Source organism: Mauremys reevesii, linkage group 11 (genome assembly GCF_016161935.1).
Source record: "Mauremys reevesii isolate NIE-2019 linkage group 11, ASM1616193v1, whole genome shotgun sequence".
NCBI lineage: Eukaryota > Metazoa > Chordata > Testudines > Geoemydidae > Mauremys > Mauremys reevesii.
Genome location: NC_052633.1, coordinates 36,278,611 through 36,304,871, shown reverse-complemented (window position 1 = coordinate 36,304,871; position 26,261 = coordinate 36,278,611). Strand labels below are relative to the sequence as shown.

Below are 26,261 nucleotides of genomic sequence, written 5' to 3'. Positions count from 1 at the left end.
CCCAAAACCATCGGCTTGATGGGACGTCCAAATAAACTAAAATGAGATTGATTCTTGCATTTGAAAATCAATTTCAGTTATTTTTGGTGAGGGACAAGACCTCAAATTACGAATTGTAAACACATCACAAAAAGATAGTTTCCTTTCTTTCCCACCTTATGTTCTATAGTCAATCCCAGTTAGAAAAGCTGTAGAGGGAATGTTTAACAGGATACAATGGATAGATTTGTTTGAAAAAAAAATTTACTCACTATTTTCTTCTTTTGGGATTTTAGCTCTTCTAATGCTTCACCTAAAAAAAAAAAAAGATTTATGTTAGTTTTTATATTAAAAATGTGATAAATATATTTCAGCATAGATTAATTGAATATTTCTCACTTGTGAGAGCCAAACAATATTTTCATTCACTGGGCCCAAGTAATCCCAGTACATTAGCAAATCCTTCTTGTGCTTAGTTTATTTTCACATAAGAGTTTTAAATAAGCCACCTAAACCTATTGGCAGTTTCAAGTTTTAATTATAAAACCTTTTAAAGAACCACTTAATTAAACAAATCAGTACAACCCAAGTCCTGTTTTGACCTATATTAAAATTGGTGCAACAATAGCAATGTTTGCTTAAATATGTTGATTCAACTGACTTTACAGAAAATCTTTTAGTTTGAATTTTAATACATCTGTTTGATTCCCGGATTCACATGTTTAATACACTTTCTACAGTGCTGTTGTAGCTGTATTGGTCCTGTTATATTGAAGAGACAAGGTTGGTGTCATATCTTTTACTGGACCAACTTCTGATGGTAAGAGGGACAAACTTTCAAGCTTGCCTAGAGCTCTTCTTCAGGTCTGGGAAATGTACTCAGAGTGTCACAGCTAGATAAGAGACGGAAAAGATTGTTTAGAATAAGGAATTAACACATATTTCAAGGGACCATTCAAGGTGAAGTGGCCCGTTAACAACTCTCCAGTCATGAGGGTTAGGGCAGTGGTCCCCAACGCAGTGCCCACAGGTGCAGTGGCGGCCGCCAGGGCATCTATGTGCGCCTGTGTACTGGCCAATGGACAAGCATCCGCCGAAATGCGGCATCATCCAGAGGCGCCGCTGCTGAAATGCTGCCGAAAGGCAGCAGCATCAAGAGGCGCCGCCGCCGAAATGCCACTGATTTTTGGCGGCATTTCGGCGGTGACACCTCTTGATGACATTGCTTTGGCGGCGATGCCTCTTGATGTTGCCACTTCTCGGCGGATGCTTGTCCGCCAGCCACTGTCCTCAGTGGCTCGTCGTCCGGTGCCTGCCACCCGGAAAAGGTTGGGGACCACTGGGTTAGTGGATTACAGATTGTTGTAATAAGCCATAAATCCAGCGTCTCTATTCAGTCCATGATTTTTAGTGTTTTGCAAAGTTTGTCTCTTTCACCATCTAATACAGGTGTCTCAAACATGTGGCATGCGAGCTCCTCGTGGCCCCCCTGCGCTCCCCCAGCGTTTACCTAGAGTGGCTCCAGCCCGATGCGCACCAGGGGCAGGGCAGGCGCGCCACTCCGGGAAGCAGACAGAACCTGGGGGAGGAGAGGCGCAGGGGTGTGTGTTGATGTTGCTTCAGGCACCGCCCCAGCAGCTCCCATTGGCTGCAGTTCCCCATTCCCGGCCAATGGGAGCTGCTGGGGGCGGTGCCTGAAGCAACAGCAACACACACCCCTGTGCCCCTGCTCCCCCACGTTCCAGCTGCTTCCCAGAGCGGCACGGGGGCAAGGAGCCTGCCCTGCCCCCGGTAAATGTCGGGCCAGAGCCCACCCTCCGAACCCCTCCTGCAGTCGAACCCTCTGCCCTGAGCCCCCTGCCGCACCCTGACCCCCTGCCACACCCCTCCTGCACGCCAACCCACAGCCCTGAGCCCCCTGCCACACCCCAACCCCCTGCCATACCCTGTACCCTGCCCTGAGCCCCCTGCTGCACCCTGCACCCCTCCTGCATCCCAACCCCCTTCCTGAGCCACCTGCCGCCACCCTCCTGCACCCGACCCCGTCCTGCCCCCCTGCCGCACCCCTCACCCCTCCTGCACCCCACACCCCAACTCCCTGCCCTGAGCCCCCTGCCGCACCCGATCCCCTGACTTGACCCTCTGCCACACCCCTTCTGCACCCCACACCCCAACTCCCGGCCCTGAGCCCCTGCCACACCCCTCCTGCCCCCCCTGGGGGCAGGGAGGGGGCGGAGTTAGGGTGGAGATTTTGAGGAAGGGGTTGGAATGGGGGCAGGGAAGGAGTGAGATGAGGCGGGACATCATGGAAGGGGTAGAGTGGGGGCGGGGCCGAGGGAGGTGGTGGGGGAGGGGTCAGTAATGCGGCCCTTGGGCCAATGTACTAGTCCTCATGTGGCCCTCGTGGTCATTTGAGTTTGAGACCCCTGATCTAATATATTTTATGCAAGTCTCATGCATGCTAGTTGCAAATACTAGATCATTTCCAAACTTATCAATGGGAGCTATATATTTCATCCTGACAGCATTTCCAAAATACAACAAAACCCCAGTTTTATAAGAGAAGATATGACTACCAGAAGATCATCTCATTACTACAGAATAGAAGGGACAGTGTTACAGCCAGTAAGCACAATATCTAACCTTTACCTCTAAGAGAAAAAAAAATTAAGTCAAATGCATGTGGGATTTTTCCTGAAAGTCAATACTAGTAGTTCAGTACTTATGGAAAACTCACTGTAATAGGCCTGAACGAATTCCCTGGATACTACCAGTTCTCTGCTACCTCCTTTATAGGTAAACAATGCATTCTAACAAGCAAAAAACTATAAAGGTATTTACAGTTATTTTTCCACCCTTAGTGTTATTTAACAGCTTCCTCGGTACAGCTCATTTTGTGGGCTCAAAATTTATTTTGTCAGCATCAGTTTTTCACAAAGATAGTCCATAAGTGAGAAAAGGCTATAGTGAAGAAGAAACTAAAATTATGGAATTACATAACCATTATTTGGGCCAGGGGTCAGCAACTTTTCAGAAGCGGTGTGCCAAGTTTTCATTTATTCACTCTAATTTAAGGTTTCATGTGCCAGTAATACATTTGAATGTTTTTAGAAGGTCTCTTTCTATAAGTCTATAATATATATAACTAAACTACTGTTGTTGTAAAGTAAATAAGGTTTTTTAAATGTTTAAGAAGCTTCATTTAAAATTAAATTAAAATGCAGAGCCCCCCAGACTGGTGGCCAGGATCCGGGCAGTGTGAGTGCCACTGAAAGTCAGCTCACGTGCCGCCTTTGGCATGCGTGCCATAGGTTGCCTACCCTGATTTAGGACATCGCACATTCATAAAAGAAGAAGGCTGGAGTAAGTTTGCATTATCTATAAATTGTTACTCAAAATTTAAAAGTTTACATTAGTGTTTGTGTTCTCAGACAACATTTCAATTCTTGCTGATTTAGTAGGCTTTTCATCAAGGCAAAGATATTTTATTTGTTAATTTATAACATGCACCACAAATGTATTTAATTGGGCATACATACATAATTTAAAACAATTTATACAAAGAGACAGCTATCACCAATCCAGTAACCTTGACAGGTATGCTGCAAGGCCTAGAAACCCACTGTTGTTAGGCCAGCTGGGAGGAGTAGTTTCCAGAGTCATAGAGTCCCCAAATGATTAAATATTAAGGCTGTTTGCTCACACACTGACACTGACAGACTAGTGAACTGGTGTGTGACCCTTAACAACTTAACAAGAGGCACTGATTGGTAAACAGGGCCATTCCCTGTAGATAGTTATCAAAGCCATGTTAAGTAGACTTGAATCTTTAACATGTTTGCCTGTATTGTTGGAGAATCAAGAGTAAATACTAACTGTTATTTGTCTGTGTTTACCTATATCTTGTTAGAAGTTTAATAATGTGATCTAATTAGTTTGTAGATACTAAAATCCTGTTTCTATCTTTTAGTGATTTGTTACTGTATTCTATTGAATCAAAGACCAAAGATATAATATATAAGATATTGTAGGAACTAAATGTTATTTACTTTGTCTTCAGCTTACACTGTCTATGCCATAATGAACTGTCTTGATAGGGCAATTAACCATTCAAACTATGTTAATTAATACCAATAGTTACCTTTGTATGCATAGGAAGCATAAGATTAGCTTCAAAGCAACAGTATACGTTACCTAGTCTTCATCGAAGGAAGGCCCTTCTGTGATGATTGCTGTCAAGAGGCTATCAGCCTGCTAAAGAACTATAAAGGAAGCTTTGGGCCTGATCCTTTTTATCTCACATCTGCTTAAACTTTGACAGGGAAAGTCTAAGCCACAAGACCTCCGAGGCCTCTAGGTTTACTCTGGGTTCACCCTGGAATTCTCATAGAAGGAAACTCTGCACCTGGACTGGCTATTGGACTATAACCTTTTACATTGATTTCAGAAAGACTTTTACAAATCAGCAGTCTCACTATCTCTGCTATGAAACAAACGTAGGGTCTTTATACACATTTGTATGTATATTGAACTCTCTTTTTTCTTTTAGTAATAAGTCTTAGATCTAGTTAATAAGGATTGGCTGTAAGAATGTATTTGGGTGAGATCTGAAATATTCATTGACCTGGCGGGCAATGTGTCCAGTCGTCTGGAATTGGTAGGACTAAGTATGGTAAATACAGTTTTCAATAATCTCTCACTATATTAGTCTTGGCTGTCTGGATAGGAGCCAAAGGGTGGATTGCTTAAAGGGGGCTTGTATTTTGGCTTCTTGGTAACCAGTGTGATATTACAAAAGCTACTTGGCTACTGGCTTAGTGAATCTAATTATAGAATAAACCACCAGTTTTGGAGATTGTCTGCCCTATTCCTTGCTGTTTGCACTGAGAAAGCACTCTCAATATGACCCCTCCAGACACCATGGTCACACACACCATTAATGAATTTGACCGCCACAGCAAATTACTAAAAAGAGAGGCAGCCTCCCAGATATCCTACACCATTTAAGACTACAGATCAATGACAACTCCTCAAACTGAACCCAGAAGCAATATGATGTCAGTACAGCTGAACAATTGGAAAATGTTCCGGTAGTTAATACTATATAACAGACAAGCAGCTACATTCTTCACCAAGTGCAACTTCCCGGTGGTCTTCAACTGCAGCCCCAATGAGCACTGCAGTATTTTTATTTAGTATAGAGTCATAGAACTGGAAGGGACCTCGAGAGGTCATCTAGTCCAATCCCCTGCACTCAAGGCAGGACTAAACATTATCTAGACCATCCCTGACAGGTGTTTGTCCAACCTGCTCTTAAAAATCCTCAATGATGGAGATTCCACAACCTCCGTAGGCAATTTATTCCAGTACTTAACCACTCTGAAAGTTACAACGTTTTTCCTAATGTCCAACCTAAACCGCCCTTGCTACAATTTAAGACCATTGTTTCTTGTCCTATCCTCAGAGGTTAAGAACAACAATTTTTCTCCCTCCTTCTTGTAACAGCCTTTTATGTACTTGAAAACTGTTATGTCCCCTCTCAGTCTTCTCTTCTCCAGACTAAACAAACCCAATTTTTTCAATCTTTCCTCATAGGTCATGTTTTCTAAACCTGTCATCATTTTTGCTGCTCTTCTCTGGACTTTCTCCAGTTTGTCCACATCTTTCCTGAAATTTGGCACCCAGAACTGGCCAATACTCCATCTGAGGCCTAATCAGCACACAGTAGACTGGAAGAATTACTTCTTGTGCCTTGTTTACAATACTCCTGCTAATACATCCCAGAATGATGTTTGCTTTTTTTTTTTGCAACAGTGTTACGCTGTTGACTCTCATTTAGCTTGTTATCCACTATGACCCCCAGATCCCTTTCCGCAGTACTCCTTCCTAGGCAGTCATTTCCCATTTTGTATGTGTGCAACTGATTGTTCCTTCCTAAGTGGAGTACTTCATATTTGTCCTTATCGAATTTCATCCTATTGACTTCAGACCATTTCTCCAGTTTATCCAGATCATTTTGAATTTTAATCCTATCCTCCAAAGCACTTGCAACCCCTCCCAGCTTGGTATCGTCCGCAAACTTTATAAGTGTATCCCTTTGCCATTATCTAAATCAGGCCTGCACAACTCGTAAAGCGGCGAGGGCCACATTCCTCCAAAGAAAACAGGTGAGGGCCGAAACCTCCTGGCCCCACAGAAAAACCCCGCCCCAGGGCCGCCCAGCCCTGCGGAAACAAACCCTCCTTCCCCAGCGCCGCCCCACTAAAACAGCTGTGGGCCAAAAAGGAAGGTTGGGGGTGGGGAGGTGATACTTTATTTTAAATCAACCAGGGACTCCCAGCTGAAGAGGTGGCTGGGAGCCCTCAGAGGCAAATTAAAGGGCCCGGTGCTCCGGTGGCTGGGGGAACCCGGCAGGGCCGGCTCTAGGTTTTTTGCTGCCCCAAGCAAAAAAAAATTTGGCTACCCCCCGTCCCAGCCCTGGGCTCCCCCCTGCTGCCCCAGTCCTGGGCTCTCCCCCCACCCACAGCCGCCCCAGCGCTGGGCTTCCCCCTTTCCTCCCCACCAGTGCCCTCCCCCCACCCCGCTGCTGCCCCAGCCCTGGGCTCCCCCCACCAATGCCCCCCACACACATCTCCTACCGCCCCAGCCCTGGGTCACTGGTAACTCGCTTCCAGTGTGGGTCATTCAGCAGGAATTTTGGATGTGCACAAAACACAGACAGGATTGGTTCCCATACGGTTACAGAGCTGCAGTAAAGTGGAACAATTTTCAGCTTGTGTGATTGGAGGATATCAGGATGCATATTATAAGACTGTCCTCCATAAATGAGGAAAAGTTGAGGTGCCTTTATTATTCTTTTGTTCCACTCTTTCTTTCTATGGGGAATTTGCCAATGCAATATCACTGTCTTCCATTCAAATTACCATTGCTTTCAGGTAATCCAAGCTCTATTGACAAATAAAATTTGACACTAGCTTTTTAATTAAGGCAGAGAGCTTTGTCCTTCCCATTTTCTGGAATGGTTAGACTTAGTTCATATTGGCATGTTCCAAGCTGCATAAAAATTCCCTCAACACATGGGTTTAACAAAAAGTATTAAGTTAGTTTGTTGAGTTTAAAACGTCTGTAAACTTAAAATATCCAGGCAAACTACACAGATACTGCAGAAAGTGAAAAAAGTGCAACATATTAGCACGCGACACCGATACACTTTCATCTCCAAAGAAAATAATCCTGGAACACAGTGAAAAATAAAGCTATAGGTATATTTACATCTAAAATATTTAAGCAGTATTGAGTCAGAGGAAAGATGCTCAAAAAGTTATGTTGCTTAATTTGGGAAATTACAAGGAGTTTCAAATAACCCAAGTACAATTCTTGAATCTCCTTTGAGTCATAAGACAGGGCCAAATCTGAATTCTCTTTACATGTTTTGCATACATTAGTAAGGAGTGTTGAAGGCAATCTCGCCTTTAATGAAGCGGTCTCTTCATGAATTCTAAATGCTATGGACAGACCCGCCACCACAAATGCCTGTTTTTAAATTTTGCCTTAGAAATTATCCTTTTATTAGAACTCTGGCCATCCCTTTTGAACATTCTGCATTATTCTCATGCCACCTAGCTGTACTACTTTAAAAAAAAAAAAATCAGGAATTCCCATTACAGTGAATAGGCAGCTCTCAAAAGGACAACAACATATTAATATTGCATCAAGAAAATGATGCTTGCCTGTCACACTTTTCCATTTAGAAGACGCTGCTGCTTTTTAATAGCATACTATTACAGCCATGCTACAAACAACAAAGACGACTGCAGTAGTCTCTTCAAAAGAAGGACATTAGAATGTATTTCATATAAACAGTCTCTGCCCTTACTCATAGCATGAGAAAGTTAAGACAGTCAAAATACTGCCAGAGTATTTGTAGTAACTTTTTGAAGCCTATATTCAAATCGAGCTTATATTCTAGTCAGGGAGCCATATGAGTCTCTCACATAAAGTCATAGAGGTTAAGGCCAGAAGGGACCACTAGATCATGTATTCTTATCTCAAAAGTAATGAAACCCAAAGGAGATTGGACTATTGTATGCCACAGGCAGAGAATAGGAAGGATCAAGGTGCACCAGTGCTGAAGGCCCCAGCAATGATCTATTACACCTCACAACACCCCTCTATGGCAGGGCGTTGCCATTTTATATATGGGAAGAAAAGAGATTAAGTGACTTTCCAAGGACGTAAATGGCAGAAACAAAATTTAAAAGTCTACCAAGTCCCAGTTGTGTGCCTCAACCAAGAGGTCATCATTCCTTTCCTGGAAGCTAATATAAGTACCTGTATACCATTATATTGAGTCTCACTCCTACTAATTAGTTCCACAGGATTTGAAAAAGACTGAAAAGATACTTACTGTTTCTTTCTGTTCTTTTGGAAAAGAAGAAAATGAGCACTGTTCTTATAAACCAGATTCTGTGGGGGGAAAAAAGTTATTTTACATTAAGACTAATAAAACTGAAAATAGTTGAATCTGTAATGGGAAGCTAACTTCACCCTCAATTATGGAATGACTAGCACTCCTCCAAAATGGTTTACAAGTAGCCTATTCTGAAGGTTTAATAGAAACTCAAGTTTCACAGAACAGCTAATGTCAAACACTTTCACAAAAGGTGGCATTGTTCCCCTCCAACATCTCTTGCAAATGTTGCAAAGGACACCAACAGAAAAAATAACATTACTCCTAGGTCACATTTCCCTTGTAACTAGGGTGACCAGACAGCAAGTGTGAAAAATCAGGACAGGGGATTGGGGGGAGGTAATAGGAGCCTATATAAGAAAAAGACCCAAAAATCAGGACTGTCCCTATAAAATCGGGACATCTGGTCACCTTACTTGCAACACCTAGTTTTAAAAGTAGATTATCTATAATCACTTCCTTCAAGGACAGCTCAGTGGTTTGAGCATTCGCCTGCTAAACCCAGGGTTGTGAGCTCAATCCTTGAGGGGGCCACTTAGGGATCTGGGGCAAAAATCAGTACTTGGTCCTGCTAGTGAAGGCAGGGGGCTGGACTCGATGACCTTCCAAGGTCCCTTCCAGTTCTAGGAGATTGGAGATATACCTATTATTATTATTATATTATATTATTATCCTTAGCAACTATGCAGAAAATAGTGAAAATCTTCCCAAATATATTACAAAAGTAGGAAGTTATGAATGATGCTCCAGCATTTCCTCCCATCACAGCACTGATTTACATAAAATCAGTAATGTTTCTATTAAAATATAATGAAACAAATTATTACTATGTGAAGAGCTAATGAAGAACAGCCACAATGGCAATGTCATATTTCATAGGGAAGTTTTAATATATACCCTCCAACAGTAAAGCAATAAAACGTATAATAGTAAGAATTTTAAAAATAAACTACTGACACATATTTAGTCACATATAATACGTAAGGATTCAAGCAACGATTGATTTTCATGTAGAAACATTATAAATTCAAGGACTATGCTGCTCAAGTAATCTGCTAAAAACAATTTCATTTGCAGGTTACCCCTTGAAATATTTATCAGAAATATACTAACCTGAGGACTAGACTTCCCAGCTATACTAAAAAAACTGAAGATTTGGGAGGTTAATGGGGAGGGGTCATACCAGGAAGGTCCACAGAAAACAGCTATTGTGCACTTGCTACGTTAAATCTTTTTCCAAGTAGAAGAGTAAACTGACATTCTTGTCAGAGTCCTGTAAAATTGAATAGCAGCAGTGATGCTGACCCATCTCTTGTCAGTTTTATTCTGCTGCTTCATAAGACTATGAATATTAGCAGAGACAATGGAGCAGTTTATCTGCACTCGTAGGAAGAAAAAACTGCACTGATTTACGTTAGTCAGGTTCTCCTTTCAGGCATAAGGATTAGAAACTATTATTTAAAAAAAATAATTTAAGGGCCCCTCTTGCTAGTCATCAGGAAAATCTACTAACTCCCTAGTGGCAAGTAGATTTTCAAGCCTCACTGAGAATTTTATATAAAACCCTGTTTGTCATTGGCACTATATAAAAATCTAAAGGCAGACACAGAATTAAATGAAGCCAATAATAAATATTAGAGGTCTGCACGAGGTTAAAGCCCAAAGTTACCAAAAATCATGTTCAGCATCACAAAGAATAAGCACAATTCCACAATGTTTTAACACAACACATTAATGTCACAGTTTAATAAGCGCATACTTAGCATTTATATATTGCATTATTAAAATGCTTACAACAATGAATTGTCACAAAATCCCTGAGAGATAAGTTAGTTAACTACTATCCCAATTTTCCAGATGGAGATGTCAAGGCACATAGGTGAAGTGACTGCTGAAGGTCACAGACAACAAATCATTGACAGAGACAGGATTAACAAAGGCATACTATACTGACATTCCACTTTCAAAGTCATGGTTTTAATAACTATTTAAAAATAGTTATAAAGTAGTCTGATTGCTGACATATTCCTTATATGTCATGTGAGTGGCACCTATTCTCTATAAAGGGATGATACAATGATGCATCGTATGTTTATAGGGTTATAAATTGTTTTTGAGAGTATGCTATAAACCCAGAAGCTTTATTTCCTTTAACAATTATGTATTTTTTCCCAAGTCAAGTTTCTTTCCCCCAACCCACCACCTAGTACTATATGTTGAGTAACCAGATAGTGCTATTAATATTGAAGTTTCCATTCTAAATTCTCTTTTTTAGGACTATAAGATGTCCACTCCAGCTCTCAAATTTAAAAGATTAAATGAAGAATCTTGTCAATTTAATTATCAGAGAATTAAACTATTTAAAGTTTCAGCTGAAGGAATGAGACAAAATAATTCTGAATGGAAGTAATTGCAGTTTCAAGAAGCGAGGCCTTCTTATGTGCCACTGTTTTTCCTCAAGTCTTCAGCTATTTAAATGTAGGTATTTCAAAGTTAAAAATGCTACATATTCCTAGAACCTAGCTCACTGTACCAGCATCAGTAACATACTCAGACCTTGTGGGAGCGATGTAACATAGTAGTGTTAGTGAGTGACTGCAGGCTGGGGGAGGCAGACATTTTCCAGTTTGCTTAAGGCAGAAAAATCTCTAGAGTTAGTTCTGGATGGCACCAGGCATTCAACATAGGTTCACCTCTTGACAGAGAGAAGACATGCTGGCAGCTGCTTGCCATTCATACCTGCCAGAGAAAACTGAAGAGGACTGGATTCAGGGGGCGGAAAAAAAAATCAGACACACGCTTCCAAGTTTTAAGAGCCTAAATTTAATTTTAAACATTCATATGCTTGGTGGTTGCCTGACCCAGGATTTCATGGAAGCCTATCATTCAAAAATGAAATGTGTACTGAACTTAGAAAAACAGGAGAACAAAAGATCCATTAAAAGATCAGACTAGTAGAAGACGACAGGCCCTTGAACAATGGCAATACAGTAACTCCTCACTTAATGTCCTCCAACTTAACGCTGTTTTCGAAGTTACGTCGCTGCTCCATTAGGGAAACTTACTCGTTTAAAGTTGTGCAATGCTCCTTTATAACGTCGTTTGGCTGACTTTACAAGGGAGCACTGCACAAGTTCCTCTTCTCCCCATCCCTTCCTCCCAGCGCTTCCCCTGTTTGGCGGCGCTTAGGACTTTCTGGGAGGGAGGGGGCTGCCCCTGCTCCTCCTGAGTCCTCCAGCCTGTGCTCACAGGGCCGCATTCCAAAAGGGGCCTTAGAGCTGCAGGCCAGGGCCCTGGGGCCCCCTTAGCCCAGGGCCCTGCAGCTCCAAAAGCCCCTGCATTCCGGGGTGGGCAGCTCCCAGAATTGCGGCCCCCAGAATCGAGGGCATGGGGGCGGTGCCATGCAGCGCAGAGCCACCTGCACACCCCCTGCACCAAACAGGAGCTGCCCCAGGTAAGTGCTCTGCACCTCCTGCCTGCCACAGCCCTGAGCCTCCTCCCCCATCCTGAGCACCCTCCCGCACCCTAACTCCCTCCCAGACCCCACAACCCCAGCCCTGAGCCCCAGGGGCACCCCCCACCACAGTACAGTACTGTACAGTATATAATGCCTTTTGTCCGCCCCAAAAAATTTCCTTGGAACCTAACCCCCCACATTTACATTCGATTTTATGGGAAAATTGGATTCGTTTAACATCATTTCACTTAAAGTTCCATTTTTCAGGAAAATAACTACAACATTAAGTGAGGAGTTACTGTACTCATTTCTACACATTTGCCATATTTGAGTATAAGAGAGAGGCTGGCATAAATAGAAGGCTAGCTAAAAAGCCTGTTTCACAATACTATCAGGGAGGAAAAAAACAAAACCTATTCATTCTCTTTTGTCAATACCTACTTGAGCCTTCATTTACAGGTCAGTTCAGTCAGTGTATTGCTGTACATGTATATTGGTCTACACTTTTTATTTCATGAAATGCATGTCCATTTTCAAGTGAACATCAATATTGTATAGTAACTTAACATATATTATGAATAGCAAGATTACTATATGTGCAAAAAGCATTTTAAAAGACTTCTGCATGTAGTTTTGCTGTCCATAGTCTGCACAAATCAGTCGTGCTATAATATCTGTATTAAAGCCCCAAAAGGCTAAACAGACTTCATGCCTCTCTGCTCCCACACAAAAGGTGATCCACAGTGAAAATCCTGTCAAGCCTAAGTTCCAGCAGGGGTATAATTTGAAACTAAACTCAAAAAATTGAAAACAAGACACTTAACAAGCAAAGTAATCAGCTCAAACAAACCTAGTGTATATTCAAAGAGTTAACAGCATTCTACGATAAGAAAAAACCCTGTCAAGAATACTCCAGTAGAACAGCTCTTCATGTGAGACTCATCCATGTTAAAAGGACACCATCAACTTTAAAAAAAAAAATCCATTCAACATGAACATTCACATAGTTTTGTTAGTTGCACCTAAAATGTACTTAAACTGAAAAATTAGAACATTTTTCTTTTCCAGTTTTAGTTTCCAGCATTCCGACTACCTACAAAGTATTTTGTTTGTGCAACTGTTTCAGACAACGGGGTGAGAAAATCTTGTAAAAACCTAAATGATAATAAAGCCATAAAAATGGTCCAGGAATTTTAGGTGTAGCTATAGTACTCTAATAATTTAAATATTTTTTTCTTAAAAGGACTAGATTTTGAGTTGATGATATCCCTTTAAAAACCTCAGAACAGGAGTATAACTTATCTTCAACCCAAATGTAAACTGATTTTAAAGCTGTTCAGATTTACATAAAACTCTACTGAGTATCATTCTGATAAGCCAAGCATCTTCAGATGTTGACACTTTTTGAACAGAAAAATCTTTCCACTCCAAACCCAGGCCCAGCAGAGACATTTCCCTTAAAAAAAAAAAAAAAGATGTGCCCAACTACGGAGATCTATTTTAATGGGAAAATCCAGCAAGTTGTGATAACTCAAAGGTTGTCAAAAACAAATTCAGGCCCCTGCTGACATTCACTTTCCACTTCCTTTCAACAAAGAGACAGCAATTAGGAAAAAGGCATATTTTACTTACATCAATGGAAATGCAAAAAATGGAAGCATCATAATCAGCCTTGCTGTCCATTCATCAGGAAGATACCACAAATATACAATTAAACAAGTAATAAGATAAAGAATTGATGAGTAGAGAAGTAGTCTTCCAACCCATAGCTTCTGTAGCCTCTGATTTTTTTCTCTGAATTCTTCTAATGCCTGGATTTCCTGTAAATAAAGGATTTTTAAGTGACTAGTGGCTGAAGTTAATTGATGCTTTATTAGGTTTGTTGAAGTTGAGCATTTCAGTGTGACATTTGAAAACATTACAAAAGCAAGCAGGCTTTCTGTACATGACACTGTTTGTCCAACAGATCTAACAGTTTTCATAGCATGAACTACACCTTAATACACTGGTTGTGGCATGGACCATCTGCACTTCATTCATGAGCAGATAACATTCCTTGGGCAACTACAGCAACTCAAGAGTGATATTAAGAATATATGTATTTTTAGTTGTCTTAATGGAATTTAGTAACTTGGAAACCAGGGAGAGAACCAGCATCATGGGACCAGACAGCTTTTTGTGTTCACAGCAAAGTGTTCCGCAGTCCAGTTTGAGTGCTGTTGCTTTAACAGGCATCTGTGAAACTTCAAAATATGTTTTTATATTTTAATAGTACCATCTCCTCCTGTGACAAGGCTGAGCTATTGCAGCCACTTGAACTATATTTTTGTTTTAGTACTCCCTCCCATTAATAATACAGTCCTGAATATTTTAACACTGTTTTGTTTTGGGGGTTTTGGCAGATGGATGAATGATCTAGCAGTGCTTTGTACTTTTAGTAACAATAGGATTACCCACACCTTCATTCATTTGGCCAACGAAAATACCGACTGGATATTTCAAAACAGGCCATTGCTCCATAAACAGACATCTTTCACAAATGCTGACCAGAATCATACTAGATCACTGAACTGTCTCTTTAGTTATTCTGTCCATGGTCTTATTTTACCACCATAATAAGAGTTGTAACAACCTATATTGAAGCTTTTTGAATGAGCCAAATGAATAGGACTTTGTTCTAGTGACATTTTCTGGAGAATATAAAAATGAAGGCCTAACCATTAGCCTTAATTAGATTCTCCAATAAGGCCAATTTAACATTCATTCACTTTACAAGTTGTTGAAATGTAGACTTAGACTATAACTTATGTAGCTATTTCTCGAGGAAGTACTAATGTTCAAAATCATTTAATGTTGGGGTTCTGCTCTCTGCTTTCCTTCTCCTGAAACTCCAAGTCTCTAGTACATCAGTGCTCAACTCTGGAATCAGCACCATTATAATTTTAATTCCATTACAATTAGGTTTGGAAGGATTTGATTTTCTTTATCAGTAAATGTCGGTAAATATCGATTTCACCATAAGCACACAAACCAACAAAAAATTATTTCCATTGATAATCATCAAAATAGACAGACAGGCAAAGTAAAAAAACACTGCTTAAGAACTTAGATTTTGATTTAATGATATTTACTTTGTATATATTGACATGTGATGTTGACAATGTGTGTTTTAATGGTTATAAAGCTTTAACTTTCTGAATCTGTCTACTGAGATTAAATAATTACCAGATCCCCCGCCCATAACTTTCTGCAACTATAAAGATTTAAATAAATACAAATTTTAAAACATTGACATGACAAAATTCTTTAAAAAAAAGTTAAAATTGAGTTCTGCCAACGTTAATTAAAATGTGAATAACCTCCTCTCCCCCATATTTGTTAAAAGCTTGATATTTTAAAAAACTGCCCAGATGTTAGATGTCTATTTTTAAAGTAAACAAAACAAGGATAGTGCAGAGGCAAAATACATACCTTATCAATTTTCTCCAACACTTCTACTGTCGAAGGCTTTGCCTGCTTAAAAGGGAGGGAAGAGAGGTGTCATTGAACTCTACGGTGATACCCAAGTTATTCTATTTACAACATACTGCCAGCAGTACTCGTGTGTGATAAAAGATTAAGATGTTTTCATTCAAAACCAAAAAATGAAGTGTACTTTTACGTTGTAGTATCTAAAACCTACTCATTTTAATTAACTAGTTATCCATTTTCCATGCACATTTCTTGCTGACATTAGCTGCTCATAAAGGCTCCTCTCCTAAGCCACACACTAACAAGGATGTGCACGCTGCCAGCAGACTTAACATTCAAAGACCTGATCTACACAGGGTAGATCAATGTAAGGCAATTTATATCAACCTAATTATCTCAGTGTACACAATACAGCCTTGTCCCGCCGATGTAAATGCCCTACTACACCGACATAATAACTCTACCTCCACTAGAGATATAGAGCTTATGTTGGTGTAGTCAGGGCGACACAGTGTCTGGGTAGACACTGCTTTACTTACATTGGCTGTCTTGTCAATTTCAGGACTAGGTGCTGGAGCCCTGAAATTGACAAGAAAGCCAGACAGCTAGAGCCCAGCTGTCCCTAGTTCTCTGCCAGGCTGCACCTGCCCAGCTCCCCAGAGATCTGAGAAGCCCGAGCAGCTAGCCTCTGCTCCTGGTGGGGAGCTGTGCAGAGCTGACTCTCAACCCCGCCCCACAGTCAGTGGAAGTCAGTCCTCACTCCTGGTGAGGACACACACCACCAACAGAAGGAGAGTACTGTGGTGGTTGGTGTCCACACTAATTACTGTGGGGCTGGAAGTCGACCTAACATAGGTTGACTTAAGTCTGTAGTGTAGATATGCCCTTAGAACAGGGGGTCTCAAACTTCATTGCACCGCAGCCCACTTCTGACTACAAAAATTACTACAGGACCCCAGGACAGAGAATCGAAGCTTGAGCCTGCCCAAGCCCAGCTGGGGGGCCAAAGCCTAAGCCCCACCACTCGGGGGGGATGAGCGGGGACAAAGGCCTGTAATCCTGGGCCCTGCCACCAAAGGCTGAAGCTCTCGGGCTTCCGCTTTTGCCCCGGGTGGTGGGGCTTCAGTTTCAGCCCTGGGCCCCAGCAAGTCTAACACCGGCCTTGGCGACCCCATTAAAATGGGTTTGAAACCCACTTTGGGGTCCCAACCCACAGTTTGAGAAACACTGCCTTAGAAAAACCTGCTTCAGTGTTTAATTTGTGCCAGGACTTTCCAGGGCTGATCTCTGGCACTTCCAGGCTTAGCAGTTTATAGCCCCGACACCTCTGGCCTTGCTGCCAGTGTTCCCTCTAATTTTTCCCACCCATGTGCGAAATGAATTTTGTTATGTGCACCAATATGGAGGCGGTGTGTGATGTATCACCTCCAAATTGGTGCACATAATAAAATTCATGTGGCCAAGGGGCTCGGACTGTGGGAGGGGGCTCTGGACTAGGGCAAAGGGTTGAAGTGGGGGGGGGGAGTTGAGGGAGATGAATCAGGGTGTGGGCTCTGGGGTGGGGCCAGGGTTGAGGGGCTCAGGGCAGGAGCAGAGGGTTGGGGGCTCCGGCTGGGGGTGCGGGCTCTGGGGTGGGGCTAGGATGAGGGGTTTGGAGTGCAGTGGGTCTCCCCTGGGCTAGTGAGGAGAGAGGACTCCGCCCCAGCTCTCTCCCCACAGCACCACCTGGGGTAGGGGAGAGAGGTGCCTTTCCTTTTGCCGCGACAGGTCCAGGGTGGGATGGGGAAGGGCACCTGTCCCCCAGCCGCACCAGGTTCGGGGCCAGACTGGGTCTGGGCGCCTGTCCCCTGGCTGCAGCAAGTTCGGGGCCAGGCTGGGTGATGGGGGTGCCTGTCCCCCGGCCACAGCAGGTTCCAACTGAGTTTGGTCAGGGGAGGGGCACCTGTCCCGGCAGACGGGCGCCTGTCCCCCGGCCGCAGCAGGTCCAGGGCTGGGCTGGGGGAGGAGCGCCTGTCCCCCACCTGCAGCAGGTCTGGGGCTGGGCTGGGGAGGGACACCTTGGCAGGTCCGGGGCTTGGGGAGAGGCACCTCTCCCCGCCACAGCCCTGAGTGCCTGCACGGCACTAAATAGGCAGCTGTGCTGCTGCGCAGCTTAGAGGAAACTTAGCTTGCTGCGTCAGTTATGAAAGTAAAAAAAATTGGTTAAGCTCCAGCACCCAATTGCTTGAGCCCCGGCAACTTTTTCATTACAAATTAAGAACTGCTGTGCAGGAGAGCTGCCCTTCATTGTTCTCTGGAACTCACCTTTCCTCTACCCACTCCCAATGCTAGTGATCTGGTGTAAACACAGTGGCAATAAAGAGGAAGGAAGACAAGACTTGGAGGAAGATTGAGAGAGAGAGAGAGAGTGTACATGTGAAAGGCAGAGCACCTGTGTAGGATTGGAGGCAATTATGAATGTAGGATATGGAATAAGTGAGAGGAAGGAAGGAAAGGAAATATATTAGTGAAGAGATGAATGAAACAAGGGAGAAGATGTGAATAGCAGAGACCAACCTCACATTCCAACAAAAAAGTCATGTGAACATTGCTGCCTGTGTGTATTTGTTTTAAATAAAAATTACTAGCAAATGCAAACAGAATATTTTTCCCTCCCAGGAGGATTCCTTTCAGGAATAGATTCCATCTTCCAAAACACTGAGTTTTAAGAAATGAAGAAACATCTCAACCAGCTCATTATCTTGTTTGGGTCCTCCTCAAACTCAAGTAGAGGTGTCAGCCAAATGGCACAACATGAGCAGGAAAGTTATATTTTACCTTTAAGGACCTGGTAAAACATCTATTATACAAATTTGACAGGTTAAATCTTTAGAGGACTAGATTTATGTGGTATTTGGTTAAAAACTCAAAACATTCTTTGGGCATGCAACACATTTGAGAAATATACAGTGAATTTAGGTTAGCGTTAAATAGTTTGCAGTTTACAAGTGCTTTGTAAAGGAAGCTTTCACACTTAGATATGCCGAAAAAACAAGGACCTATACTATGGAACTTACTCCTGCAAGAGGCAAGAATGACCAGACTTCGCCATTCATGTCTTTGACCTAACTTTGCCATAACTTCCTCACACATCCCAACAACAAACCTGTAAACTAAGACGCTAGTTTTCCTGCAGACTGGGAAGGAAGGGAGACTCACTTCTATTTTTAAATATTTGGTAGGCACTCTTATACTAGTACATACATGTAAGTCTCTAGACAGATAAAGGTTGATACTCTCCCTGATTTATCCATTAGTACCTAGGTTAAAAGGCTCAGGAACAGCAACCAAATTACAACCTGTATGTACTGCTACATCTGTCCTGATCCAGTGTTAAGTGATTATTTAGATCTAGAAAAGGATCTCTGAAGGTATCCCTGAGGTTACAACCATCTTCACCACATTTCCAATAGTTACAAATTCAAAGCAAGGTCGAAAGGTAGGACAAAGAAAGCAGTAAAAGTTAAGAAAGGCACAAAAACAGCCTATTAGTAAGGACATGCCCTAATTGGATTCAGAACCCAGGCCTATTCAGCTATGCAGTTTTCCATTTGGGTAGCATGACCAACATTTATTTGGTTATTGGTTTTCAATCAGCACATAGATTAATTACTAGAAATTTCAGATTCAGAACAATTTTTTGACTAAAGTATCATGAACAAATACAGAATTCTGTTCTAAACCATATCAAAGTATTTTAGTCTTCTGAACTATCTTAAAAAGATTTTTATATTGTAATAAGATTTACTTACCCGCCATCGGGACACTAATCCACCCATTTTTTTATTTGTGGAAATAGGTTGTTTTGGTTGCTTAGAACAATCTTCTGATGGAATTCACAGCTAGAAGTAAAGCATTACTGTTTAAGAATACGCCAAAAGTATATTTTAAGATGTTTAAGGTGATATTTCAAAATTGCATTCTAGAATATAAATTAAATAACACTGCATACAGGTGTCTATCATCTCCAAATTCTTCACACTATCCTGCACTCCAGCCACCAGTTTTAGAACCTCTTTGTATTGTTAAGTCATTCTACTAATTAGCCTACCAAGATTGTGGGCAAGTTTATGTTTTGCTTTGGAGATATCTATCTACAAGTGAAATACAAAATAATTAGTAGTCAGAGACCCAAACCCTTGTCTTCATTTAAGTGCCACAAAAGTTATAATTTAGCAAATAAGAATTATTTAAGTGCTATATAATTTAATTATAATTTAATTAGCCATAAATTAATTCCAATTGCAGATTATAAAATTCAGACCACATTGAAAAAAAAATCTAATTTGTCAAATTCAAATTGAATGTGAATTGAATACTCTTGTGAAGTGTCAGATTGGTCTCTCTTAGTGCCCAGAAGATATACAATCCAGCCAGCAGCAGTGCAATGGCCCTTTAATACTTCTAATGGTCAGTCTCCAGGTCCAGCTATCTGCCAAGACTGACAAGGATTCCAATCAACAAAAATTGTAATGTAGTTTTTACTATATGGATGCTTCATTGAAAAATGGAATAACCACCAAATTACTTCAGAGACCAATGAACAGCAATCATAAACCAACAACCTTCAGCCATGATCTTGCTGAGATGGGTTCAGACAGAATTTACAGATAAAGATTATATATTTTGCTACCATTTTAGTCCCTCAATTTAGAATTTTTATCTATAAATAAGTTACAAATTCCTATTTGTAATAACCAGGGATTCTGGAAATCCCTTTGCCATGGAATATGCATTTTTACAGAGAATCTTTAATTTTTACATTTTGTAAAAAACAAACATTATATATAGTAAAACCCCATTTATCCGAGCCTCCATTATCCAGCTCTCTGTGTTAACGGAACCACCAACCACCTAGGGCTGACAGTGAAGGGGGCTTGGGCATCTATGGTTCAGTTAATACAGAAAGGCAGATAATGGAGGCTCAGATAAATGGGGTTCTACAGTCTATCAATAAAACTGTGTTCAACAGATGGACCTATATATATTATGGCTAGGGAAACTAAAGTTCAGCATTTCATTTTAATTGTGGAAAAATACGGATTTGTATGGGGTTTTTTTAATCAGAGAATTTGGGCGGGGGGTTTAATCACAGAAAACTAGCATCCCTGGTAATAATCCAAACCCCAAAACAAGGGTTTGTACCAAGTGTTTTGAACTCAGGAAATTGAAATGACACTGTCTCTAAGAGAAATATTCCTTCATTTTAGCAGAGGTATTAAATTACTATTACTAATTATCTTTGGCCAAGATACAGAAACTCCATGCAGATCCAGATTTCTTCTCAAAAAGTTTAAGAGGTTGTCAGAACAAGGTAACAACACAGTACACATAGCACTCACTACAGCTAATACTGCTGTGGCTAAGTACCTCTTCACCATTTAAGAAAACCAAAAATTTCCATCAAAGCCAGAACTATGAGAATGCAGTTAAGTCTTATGTTTCTGAAAACAATCCTTGAAGATGCTAAGAAAATCAGTATTTGAACTACTGCCAAATTAATGCAAAGAACAGATGGACAGATCAACTTTGTTGCTGCCAAATGACTAATCAAGAGGGGTGAGCTGCAGACAAGGAAAAGCACAATTACTTTCTGGGTCCCTTAGATTTACCCTGTGGATAGCCACTACTACTACAGAGTCCACAATGAAAGAATAATATATTTGTTTTTAACAAAAAACTTTTTTTAGCACTGAAGTTTATATAACATCTACTTGGCAGTCACATACAAGACTGTGTATGCCAAATATGTATTATATATTTGGACCATTCTGAGCAGACACTTTGCTCTTGAACACTTCTAAAAAGAGATGCTGTTTTTGTTGCAAAATCATATAAGAAGGGCTAAGCTACAATGTGTCTAATTACTCACCAGAAAGTTTGCATTCTTTAAAAAGACACAGACAATCTTAATATGTATTTAACTTAGCATTATGAGTATCACTTGTGTATTTTGAAACTTATTTGGCAAATATCCGAGAAAGAAAGCAGGCTTGCCAAAATGCGGGTATGGACACATGTTCATATGGACTAGAACTGTGACTTGCTTTACGTGTACTGTTCTGAAAAATCAGACACTTTTAAAGGAATTATATCCGATATGAACAGCTAAATTAGGGAAGCAAGTAAATTTACCACTCTTTATTTATATGCCATATATTATATTTGAAAGATTAAGCATTCCCCATTGTTTTGGTTTGCACATGAAGTACATTATCTGCCAGCCCTTCCAGTACCACTCTTCTTCCCTCATGTCTTTCTTCTGCAGCTCTTTCACAAACAACCATAGGACAGATTTCCTCCAGCTCCTCCATAAATACAATATCCAAGGGTCTTGCTCACTCTACTTCACACATACACCATTAACATTCTAATATCCACCATGACAAAACTTCCCCTTCCCTAGACCTGCTTCCTTCTCATGCCCTGGCCAATAGCAAGTTACAGCTTATTTCCTCCTCTGTCTCCACTAGCATGAGTAGACTTCCTCTTTTCACTCCAAGTGATGGTCAGTGCTGTGAAAGAACCTACTTCCATAATCACCATCACATATTACTGAAAATGCAACCGTGTTATCATGTGCAGTATTTGCTACCCCAATGCTGCAACGCAATAACTTTTATCTTAAATGATAAGGTTATGTGGAAACATTTTACAGTAAATTCCGAAACTGAGAGATAAAATATGTTGACAGTATCCCTTCAACCAGATAAACTAGCTTCCGTACATTACTTTATAGTAATCAAGAAAATCTATGTGAAAACTGAATGGTTGGGAAAATTAAAAGGCTGAATGAGGCAGAAGGGAAAGTTTCCGGTTAAGCTTTCTTCTTTTTTTTTTTTTTTTTTTTTAAAAGGGAAACTGACCAGTCAATTACTGAGCAGGAAGTCCCACCCATATAAAACAACTGTAGGAAAAACTAATAGCAAAAATCAGAAGAATATCCGCGTGCTTAATTTGGTGTTCTGCTAAATTTGTTTTTAGAATTGTGCACTTACACAGAGTGCTTTCTTCAGGTAAGACTGAAATATGAGCATTTTGTCTTACTTTAGAACTCTAATAGAACGCTAACCTTAAAGCAAAGATGACAAAAGCGTCAGACCCTCCAAGAGCCCTCCGAGAAAAAATGGTATAAAAAAGTGATATAGAAAGTCCTCTATTTTCAGCTTCAGGTTTCTCCACTCTGCTATAATAAATGTGTTTTGTAAAATGCAGGTGATCTCAAAAATCAAGTTCAGATCCTTTAATTTTGCAACCTGAAACACTTATGCAAAATATTCTCAAGATTTAAAGTCACCTCAATTCAGATAATATACAAAGGGATGACAATTGAGAGTTTATAAAAAACTGTATGCAAGAGATTCTATTAGATGATTGCAAGGATTTTTTTTCCCTTCAATAGTAGACATACACAGTTTTGTTTGCAATTTTCACCAGAAAACCATTTTTGCCCATAATTCATTGATGCTGTCTCTTGACAATTCATTGCCAATGCAACAACCACAAATGAAAAAAGTGGAAGCCCATTCTGAGTTGATTCCATTCTCTAAATCCAAATAAAATCTTGTAAAGTCACCATTAACTAACAAAATATAACCCTCATAGCCTTGACTAAAAAGCCCCAATATGCTTTGTAATTAGAATCACAGAATATGATTTGGTATTTATTCTAGCTTTTTTAAAAAATAATCTTCAGGTACTATAAAAACAGTCAAGATTGCATACAAACAGTTGACAACGTGTTCAAATGTGGTGCCTAAATTGTGTTCTTAAATCAATATTATGTCGTTGATTTAGGAATCTAAGTTTTAGACACACATTTTTGGCCAGTATCATCATAAATTTTTAATTCAAGAAAGCCAACCCTGCAGAAAAGACAATTAGGTGTGGAACAACCTGAAACAATCCAAGCTTGAGAATGGATAGACCTTTGAGACTATAATGTTAACATTTTTAAAAGTTTCCTTATCTATGTTGCAAAAAACCTTAGATTACTAAACAAATTCTTAAAATCAAATCTGTTTTTCACCATTACAGCTGCCTGGTTTTGCATCTGTTTGAGCAATGAAAACAGACTCCTGACGTTAATTTTAGTTGTTTTTTTCCCCCTCAAATTTCAGGTTCTTATAGATTAGAATATGTTCCAATGTTTGGGTTGCAAACCCCGTAAAGGAATATCTGCTAAAAATCTTTCTATTGATTAGTTTTTTAAATGTCATTGGAAATATCTGAAGGTGTTCAGTTTTGTAAAACCTTATTTTAAAAACAGATTTAGGATCAAACAGGACTTCAAAGAGATCAATTAAGGAGTTTACTGGATTCACAATATTGAGACAGATCTGCTGTCTGGTGCAACACCATCAACCATGGTCACTCTGGTTGGCAAAATGGTCCTTAGTAGACTATGCATTTGATGAAAGGTGAATTGTCAGACTGGAGGGAGGTTACTAGTGGAGTTCCTCAGGGATCAGTTTTGGGACCAATCTTATTTAATCTTTTTATTACTGACCTTGGCACAAAAAGTGGGAATGTGCTAATAAAGTCTGTGGATGACACAAAGCTGGGAGGTATTGCCAATACAGAGAAGGACCGGGATATCATACAGGAAGATCTGGATGACCTTGTAAACTGTAGTAATAGTAATAGGATGAAATTTAATAGTGAAAAGTGCAAGGTCATGCATTTAGGGATTAATAACAAGAACTACTGTTATAAGCTGGGAAGGCATCAGTTGGAAGTAACAGGAGGAGAAGGACCTCGGAGTATTGGTTGATCACAGGATGACTATGAGCCGCAATGTGATATGGCTGTGAAAAAAAGCTAATGCGGTCTTGGGATGCATCAGGTGAGGTATTTCCAGTAGAGATAAGGAGGTGTTAGTATTGTTATACAAGGCACTGGTGAGACCTCATCTGGAATACTGGATGCAGTTCTGGTCTCCCATGTTTAAGAAGCATGAATTCAAACTGGAACAGGTTCAGAGAAGGGCTACTAGGATGATCCAAGGAATGGAAAACCTGTCATATGAAAGGAGACTCAACGAGCTTGGCTTATTTAGCCTAACCAAAAGAAGGCTGAGGAGAGAGATGATTGCTCTCCATAAATATATCAGAGGAATAAATATCAGGGAGGGAGAGGAATTATTTAAGCTCAGTACCAATGTGGACACAAGAACAAATGGATATAAACTGGTTATCAGGAAGTTTAGACTTGAATTAGACAAAGGTTTCTAACCATCAGAGGAGTGAAGTTCTGGAACAGCCTTCCAAGGGAAGTAGTGGGGGCAAAAGATATATCTGACTTCAAGACTAAACTTGATAAGTTTATGGAGGGGATGGTATAACGGGATAGCCTAATTTTGGCAATTAATTCGTCTTTGACTACTAGCTGTAAATATGCCCAATGGCTTGTGATGGGATGTTACATGGGGTGGGATCTGAGTTACTACAGATTATTCTTTCCTGGGTGGCTGGCTGATGAGTCTTGCCCACATGCTCAGGATTTAGCTGATCGCCATATTTGGGGTCAAGAAGGAATTTTCCTCCAGGGCAGATTGGCAGAAGCCCTGGGAGTTTTTTGCCTTCCTCTGCAGCCTGGGGCACAGGTCACTTGTTGGAAGGTTCTCTGCACGTTGAAGTCTTTAAACCATGATTTGAGGACTTCAATGGCTCAGACACAGGTTTTATACAGGAGTGGATGGGTGAGATTCTGTGGCCTGCATTGTGCAAGAGGTCAGACTAGATGATTATAATGGTCCCTTCTGACCTTAAAGTCTATGATTCTATGATGATGAATTAATGAGTGGTTTGGTTAAGCACCTTTTTTCAGTCTATTTTTCTACAGCTGCCCATGAAAACAGACTAGCCAAGAGACACCAACGCTGCAGGGAGGCTACCTGTACTGAGATAGCTGTACTGGAAACTAATGTAAGCTACTCGCAACTACCTTTTGTCTGCAAATCACTTATGAAACATGCTCCCATAACACTGTGCCGCCTGCTCCGTACTTTACAGGAGCAGGAATAAAACCATGGAGGCTTTCCCGGGGCCACCCCCAACGGCACAATTCTCGTGTGCGGGCGCATGGAGAACAAGCTGCTGTGACAAGCTGTAGCTCTCCTGTCCTCCTCCTCCCCCAGTCTCCCGGGTCGCCCCCCCCCCCGTGCGCTGGGCGCTGCACTAGTTCCCCTGAACGCGACGAGACCCGCCCCCCTTGCCCAGCTCTTGCAGGGCGCAAGGCTGCGCGCCAGGAAGAGCGGCCGCCTGTCAAGCCGGTTGCGGGGGAAGCTCCAGCTGCTGAGCTGAGCGCCGCCCCCTCCGCGGGGCAGAGCGGCCAGGAACGAGGGCCGGGCCAAGGAGGGCACCCAGCGCCCCAGCACCGGGCAGCCGGGCCGCCTGCGGAACCGCCCCCAGCCGGCCAGCGCAGAGCCCCGGGACACGCTGGGCACCCCCGTACCTGCGCCGCGCATCCTGCTGTCGCCTCCGCAGCCTCCCGCCACCGCTGACGGGGCCGCAGACCGCCCAGCTGCTCTCCCATCAAACACCGCGCGCCGTGCGCAGCCAATCGCCGCTCCCCCCCTCGAGCCCGGATCACGTGAGAGGGGAGCGCCGCTGCTGTTGCGCCAACGGCCGTCGTGGGAGCCTCGAGCCCCCGGCAGGGGCCGGGCGGAGGATGGGAGAGCGGGGGGGGGGTGGCGGCTCTGTCGCTGCAAGCCCGGGGCTCCCGCACTCCCCTGGCCTCGGAAAGGGGCCGGCCAGGGGGCGTTGAGGTGTTTCTCGTTCGCTCCCGCTTTTCTGAGCGTGCGCGAGTGTCTAAGGAGTTCGGGGCGCTGCTTGTTAGTTAAGG

The 26,261-nt window shown here is 41.7% G+C and overlaps 1 protein-coding gene across 2 annotated transcripts in view; it reads right to left on the bottom strand.

Moving 5' to 3' along the window:
• The window catches only part of LNPK (lunapark, ER junction formation factor), a 77,938-nt gene extending 51,912 nt beyond the window's left edge, over nt 1-26,026 (bottom strand). Inside the window, exons 1-6 of one of the 2 annotated variants that reach the window (XM_039495501.1) lie at nt 25,872-26,026; nt 19,169-19,258; nt 15,378-15,422; nt 13,539-13,726; nt 8,387-8,445; nt 252-292 (exon numbers count right to left, since the gene is read on the bottom strand). In XM_039495501.1, coding sequence (XP_039351435.1) covers nt 252-292; nt 8,387-8,445; nt 13,539-13,726; nt 15,378-15,422; nt 19,169-19,195 — 360 coding nt within the window. In that variant the 5' untranslated portion in view covers nt 19,196-19,258; nt 25,872-26,026. The remainder of the gene's footprint in view (nt 1-251; nt 293-8,386; nt 8,446-13,538; nt 13,727-15,377; nt 15,423-19,168; nt 19,259-25,871) is intronic. The other variant, XM_039495502.1, reaches the window with a different exon arrangement.
• Nucleotides 26,027-26,261: the final 235 nt, after the last annotated feature.